Source organism: Procambarus clarkii, chromosome 76 (assembly GCF_040958095.1).
Source record: "Procambarus clarkii isolate CNS0578487 chromosome 76, FALCON_Pclarkii_2.0, whole genome shotgun sequence".
In the NCBI taxonomy this organism is placed as follows: domain Eukaryota; kingdom Metazoa; phylum Arthropoda; class Malacostraca; order Decapoda; family Cambaridae; genus Procambarus; species Procambarus clarkii.
This window is the reverse complement of record NC_091225.1, coordinates 19,295,868-19,302,987: the sequence shown is the minus strand read 5'-3', so window position 1 is coordinate 19,302,987 and position 7,120 is coordinate 19,295,868. Positions and strand designations below refer to the sequence as shown.

Genomic DNA, 7,120 nt, shown 5'->3' with positions numbered 1-7,120 from the left:
GTAAATCCTCACAACTCACAATAGCAAGTAAACTACTCATGCCACGTGAAAAAAAAAAACTAAAAAAAATATTCTAGTCACCTTCCTTATCATGAGCATCCATAGCATGGTTGGCAAAACAAGTCACGTAATTTTGAGGCCTGGGTTCGAGTCTCCGCAACTCCAAGTGAATGAAACGATCGAATTCAATAATTGGCTGCCGTCTGAAAAAGGGACTTTTGGATTCAGCCTGAAGAAAGGACACGAGAAATTATACCTTAATTATCACATTTCAGGCTTAGGATTATGCATCAATTAAATTATAGGCTGAAGCTCACACTAGCTTCAAGCTCATATAATAATAATAATAATAATTCATTGTATCGGGGGGACAGGAAGCCAGAGTGTATTCATTCACGTTAGGCTTATATTTAGCTTCCTCCCCCCCCCCCCCCCACAGGATACAACCCCACAAACAAGCTAACTAACTCCTGGATACCTATATACTTCTAGGTGAACAGCGGCATTAGGTGATCGGAAATGCACCCAATCATTTCCCCCCACCCCCCCCCCCCCGCCCGGGAACCGAACCCGGAATTCTGGATTATGAGTCGAGGACGAATCCGACTAAACCACAGGGACCCGTAATAATGGAGATACCTTCATTAAAACACTGAAACTGGATACGCTAGACTTGTTAGCGGCTTTACAAGAATATAAGAACGTAAATAAATAAATAAATAAATAAATAAATAAATCAATCAATCAATCAATCAATCAATAAAATCAATACTTGTTTGCATGTCAAAATGTATCTCTCAATCTCTTCTCAAAGTCAACTATGTAATAAGTTTGTTAAACTCGTAATTTAGTGCTCAAATCGACATTAGTTAAAAAATAATATAAAATATTTCTTCATTTTCAGTACTACGCGAAATTAAACAGACATGAAAAACACAACTCATTAAATACTAAGCTATTACGCATGAACGCAATTGTTATCAACAATTAGATAACATTATTAGATAACAATTATATCAACATTAAAAGATAACCAATAACATCAGTCAGAATAAACAGCATTTCCTTGAATGCTATATATACAATAAATAAATAAAGGACGCTACAGTTAATATTAAAGCAGAGGAAAAATATATTAGTCGGCCATTCGCCCATGTTTGGCTCAATGTAAAGAAAACGAATAATATTTTCAGAGAGAACGGCAACACGCTTCTGAAAGGGTGACTCAATGATTTTATTTTTACTAACGTGCATTGTAGGTTTTAATTCACATTTTGTACAAAGTTTGATAGGTATGTACAGTACATATATATTAGTGCCGTGGATAGCTACAATTTAAATATTATGAACAAATGAGCAAGATAAATACGTTCCCACAGACGTAAATACACACAGCATTTTGAGAAAGAGTTAGTGTTTGATTGATGAACTTACTTATGAAAGGTTATAAAAGCCGTACTCACCCTTTATAAGGTGAGTACTTTTACACTCATTGGTATAAATTCTTTACATAAATTTCACAAATACACAAGTGTGGGTTTTTATTCATTATTATTATTATTATTATTGGATTCTGGCTTAAGAGTACAGCTCTGAGGTTCGAGTATTTCCTTTGTTTAGTGATTTTAATTTTTATTAAATTATATTCTTCTTTCAGAATCGTGGGCAGCAGAGCGAGCTGTACGACGAGCCCCTGAGCCCCTTGACTGGGGGTTGGCGCCCCCCAGCTGCTTGACGCCGGCCGCCCTCCACAACCTACTGACGGATGGCTTCTACGCCCCCTACTCAGCCAACCCGCAGTACCTACTGGTCGTGGACTGTCGCGCGCCTCGAGCCTTCACGCGACGACGCCTGACGACCGCGCGCTGGCACGGTGCGCTGCACACCGCGCCCGCGCCAAATCTCGTCAACACCATAGTGCTATACGATGACCGACCGCGCACTGCCCGGCCCCAGCCTGGCGACTCCGACCCCCTCGCTACACTCTACCATGACCTCCGTCGTCAGAAGTTGGACCCCCTGGTGCTATTGGGTGGGTGGACGGTGCTGGAAGCCACCTGCCCCCACCTCTTGGAGGGGGGTGACGGTATTCCCACACCTGAGCCTATGCCTTGGTACCCTGCTCAGATTATCCCAGGGCTCTTGTACCTGGGCCATGCGGAGATGGCATCCGACCCGCGCGTGCTGACGGCCCTACGCGTCACGCATATTGTGGATGTGACGGAGACTCTTCCCCCTCGTGTCCTCCCCTCTATGAACTATCTAGTCGTGCCCGTACCCGAAGAGCCAGATTGTGGCGAAAAAGGTGAAACAACTAGTGGGACGGACCTCCTCTCTTCCCTGCCCACTATCATGGCGTTCGTGGGTGAGGCGCGCACCTACGGAGGGTGTGTGTTGGTGCACTGTGACCAGGGCCTCACCCGCGCCGCCGCCGTCGTCATGGGCATCCTGATGGCGGAGCGACAGTGTACCCTGGAAGACGCTTTCTACTACGTCAAGGGCGCGCGGTCTGCTGTCCACCCTAACTCCAGCCTGCTGCATCAGCTGGCTAGATATGAAACTGTGTTGTTCGGTGCCTCCCTCACGCAAGCGGAAGACCTCTTCTGACCTGCACTCACCGCCATCTTAACCCTCCTCACTTGTCACACACCCACGGCCACGACCCGCCAAGACACTTCATGACGTTAATGCTAGCTAGCAACTTTTCTATTGACAGTGATTATCTCATCTCAAAGGTTAGCCTGCACATATCGGCAGTTTATTGCAGCCTTGACATCCCCCAAGGTGGTTACAGTCAGCCTTGACATCCCCCAAGGGGTTACCGTCAGTCTTGACATCTCCAAGGGGATTACCGTCAGCCTTGACATCTCCAAGGGGATTACCGTCAGCCTTGACATCCCCCAAGGGGTCATCGTCAGCCTTGACATCCCCCAAGGGGTCACCGGCAGCCTTGACATCCCCCAAGGGGGTCACCGTCAGCCTTGACATCCCCCAAGGGGTCACAGTCAGCCTTGACATCCCCCAAGGGGGTCACCGTCAGCCTTGACATCCCCCAAGGGGTCACCGTCAGTCTTGACATCCCCCAAGGGGGTCACCGTCAGCCTTGACATCCCCCAAGGGGGTCACAGGCAGCCTTGACATCCCCCAAGGGGGTCACAGTCAGCCTTGACATCCCCCAAGGGGTCACAGTCAGCCTTGACATCCCCCAAGGGGTCACCGGCAGCCTTGACATCCCCCAAGGGGTCACCGGCAGCCTTGACATCCCCCAAGGGGTCACCGGCAGCCTTGACATCCCCCAAGGGGTCACAGTCAGCCTTGTTGTCACTAGGACGAGGCAGTGACGTCTATACACGCTCATCGTCCCTGGTCGGTTAGCCAATACCGACTTTTGTTGGTCTTTCATGTTCATAAACATAAATAAACTAACGTAAAAATTATTTTGTAAATAGGTTCTAAACTTGTGGGCACCACTGTTAGTAGATTGCCCAACGAGTAGATTTCATCTACCTAAAAAAAGTAGCGTAGGGTTTGAAAGTACTGTAGAAATAATATATTATCCTGCTAATTATCTCAGTAGATACAAATTCAACGGGAAAACGTAACGTTAAAATTCTCTTTAGTGCAGGTGTTTACTCACAGGTGTGGCGTCACATCTGTTAGATTAACCCCCCTTTGTATACGGTCACAGGAAAAAGAACGCTGTTTAAACACTTCCTAATTTACACGTCAAACAGCCAGATGTCATCACATCCACCTGTCAACTACATCCTCACCTGACGAAGATTAAGCCACCCAAAAGGTGGCACGGGCATGAATAGCCCCGTAAGTAGTGGCCCTTTTGAGCCATTACCAGTATCAAGAGCTGATACTGGAGATCTGTGGAGGCGCGACTGCACCCTGCGTGACGGGAGATGTCTCCCGTGATCCGCATCTTTCAAGAGTGATAACATATGAATGATAGACGCAGATATCCCCACACCCGCCTGCACCCTTCCCTGAGGCTAGTGCTTCAGCTGCAGTCAGCGCTCACAGGACAACCCGTTCTCGCAAATTTAATAAGTCAATATTGACTTATTAAATATGTGCATAGGTGACATACTTAACATAATAGTTTCCCTTGAAAAGCTTCATAGAAAACACCGACCTTACCTAACCTACTTAGTATGTTAAGATAAGCATCTTATTGCTTCGTAATTACAATTATTACCTAACCTATAATAGGTATAGGTTAAGTAATAATTGTAATTACGAAGCAATAAGATGCTTATCTTAAGATACTAACAAGGTTAGGTAAGGTCGGTGTTTTCTATGAATCTTTTTAAGGGTATCTATTATGTTTAGTATATCACCTATGCACGTAGTTAATAAGTCAATATTGACTTTACGAATTTGCGAGAACGGGTTGCACAGGAACGGATGGCTTGCTGCTGTTCTCCCGTTCTTCACAAACTCCCGGAGGAGTCCATGTTTTGTGAGTTAATTATCAGCTCATCTCACACCAGATGCCATGTTGCTATCACCAGGGGTAGGGATTATCAGGGGAAGTCGCCAAGATATTAGGATTATATAGCATTTGCAAGGGGTCAGGATAAGGATTTGGGACGGGGTTAGGGGGAAAGGAATGGTCCAGAATCACTTGGACGGTCTGGGATTGAACGCCGACTTGCATGAAGCGAGACCGTTGCTCTACCATCCAGCTCAAGTAGTTGGGTGCGATCACCAGAGAATCACCGATGCTTGAAGGTCATATAATTGTAATTATTCATTATTACGAATGAGTTTACCCTTGAATGACCCATACTGGTGTGTACACCAGCTGTCGACTGAAGCCACATTGAAGAATAATTATCATAATATCGCACTCAGCTTCTAGCATCACAGCAGACGAAGACCATAGAACATTGAAGACACCCTAACCTCAACACTCATTAATCTATGAATATATTTTCTTGAAATTATATATACAATGATCTTATAAGTTTACATAAACTCTTAAAACTCTCTTTGAGTCTAAAATCCTGGCCTTAAATCATCTTAAGGAACTCTTCAACAGACGTTGGACGTCCATATATTCTAGAGCTCTAAGTGTATGTGTATATCTGATGTTTAGAGCACAGGATTGACCCCTATGATCAACCACGTCGTTTGGTTGTTAGACGATGTCAAACCAGGTGGTTTAACCCAAATAGCTCATTAGGAAGGTCCTAAACCAACAATACCGTGTTGGTGACTCCAGGGGCCAGATTAACGGAAGCACTTACGCAAGCACTTACGAACGTGTACATCTTTCCTCAATCTTTGACGGCTTTGGTTACATTTATTAAACAGTTTACAAACATGAAAACTTCCCAATCAACTGTTGTTATTGTTATGAATAGCCTCCTGGTGCTTCGGAGCTCATTAACTGTTTAATAATTGGAAATAAAGCCGCCAAAGATTGTGAAAAGATGTTCAGGTTCGTAAGTGCTTGCGTAAGTTCTTTCGTGAATCTGGCTCCTGGCAGGCCTGTCTGGAGTCTCCAACACTGAGAGAGACTCTCTCTCTCTCTCTCTCTCTCGAGCTAGGGTCTATATCCTGTTTAAAATTTCTTGACCAGATGTATATGGCTGTTGGTAAATGTAAAGACTGGCTCGTTCCTCTTCACTCACGTTCTCGCAGCTTTTCGTTCCTATTCCTTCACGTTCTGAGCTCTTCGTTCACTTTATTGGGACACGTGACAACTTCTGAGTTGAAATTCGAGCATAACTCACATTAAGACAATGCGTGCTGCGTTGAAATATTTACTCCTTGGAGAAACAAAATTTCCTCTTTTTTCTTAGGAAACTTCTAAGTCTCGTTGAAGACTTAGAATCTCCGCGTCCGTGTTAACTTGGCGTCGTGCGGAAGGTGACAAGGATACCTCTAGTTTTGGTCACTATCGTTGACCAAGAAATATTCTAGGTGTACATAGAGATATTTAATTGTTCCTTCCAAACACTGTGTTCAGTCGTCGAACTGAATGATAAAATTCGCCGCTAATAGCCTACCGATGGAATGTTGGCTCGTCGAGAAAATTTGCCCTTCAACAGAATTATCATAACTAGCCTAAATATATAAATTACTGCTACTACTACTACTAATAATGAGAAAATCCGTAGGTGCTGTGATTTGGATTCGAACCTATGTGCTGGGTCTTCCCTGACACACGCTCTAGGCCACAACATGGTGGTGGCCTAGTTGTCTAGATTCTTCTAGCGTGTGGGAACATCCACCGCATGGGTTCGAACCCTCCCCACGGCCCCTACGGATTTTCTCACTGATATATCACGTTGCTGTGATTACTCATAATAATAATAATAATAATAATAATAATAATAATAATAATAATAATAATAATAATAATAATAATACGTTATTTATACCAATGTGCATAAGACAGCATAAGACAAAACGAAGACGTTTCGGCCTTCCTGGATTATTAAGTTGTGACTTGATAAGTGTCTTAGACTAATCGAAACGTCAACACCCATTTTCCTACACATTTCATAAAGTTGTTTCTCACACGATAGTGTGACCTATTCTCCGCAACACAACTAATTTGTGTTGGCAATAGCCGATCATCACTCAAGCGGATGATTAGTAAATACAGGGTATACTGGTGTGATGTGCTGATAATGACTGATTGATGATTGATGATGATTGATAGAGATTAAACCACCCAAAGAGGTGGCACGGGCATGAATTGCCCGTAATGCTGATAAATTAGTGTGATCTGCTGATAATTAGTACCCCCCCCCTCCTGCACCTCACTGTGTCTTATTTTCTAATACTATGTCTTAAGACGGAATGGTGTCACGGTTACTACTGTGTTATTATTTGTCTATTGTGTGACGGTAAACCGGATGTTTGTTGCTCCACCTCTTTTGTAATTCTACTTGTTGTGCTTCCTGTAAGTTACAGAGTTGGTGGTTGTTTGACAGTTGCATCTCAACTCACTTTTTGATAGTATCCAACCATTCAATTTCTATTAGACACCGTTAATTAATTATGTCTTTCTTAATGAAACAAATCTCCCATTTGTTAATACATGTCGAACTCTTCTTGAATTCTAATATTATATATATATATATATATATGTGTG

At 43.6% G+C, this 7,120-nt stretch overlaps 1 protein-coding gene and 1 long non-coding RNA gene across 3 annotated transcripts in view; one reads left to right on the top strand and one right to left on the bottom strand.

Moving 5' to 3' along the window:
- Positions 1 to 4,153, top strand: part of LOC123771451 (uncharacterized) — a 58,151-nt gene extending 53,998 nt beyond the window's left edge. For both annotated transcript variants that reach the window (XM_045763981.2, XM_045763980.2), the window contains exon 3: positions 1,658 to 4,153. In XM_045763981.2, coding sequence (XP_045619937.1) covers positions 1,658 to 2,607 — 950 coding nt within the window. In that variant the 3' untranslated portion in view covers positions 2,608 to 4,153. The remainder of the gene's footprint in view (positions 1 to 1,657) is intronic.
- The window catches only part of LOC138357111 (uncharacterized), a 192,827-nt gene that overhangs the window by 156,093 nt on the left and 29,614 nt on the right, over positions 1 to 7,120 (bottom strand). The gene's annotated exons all lie outside the window — the stretch shown is intronic.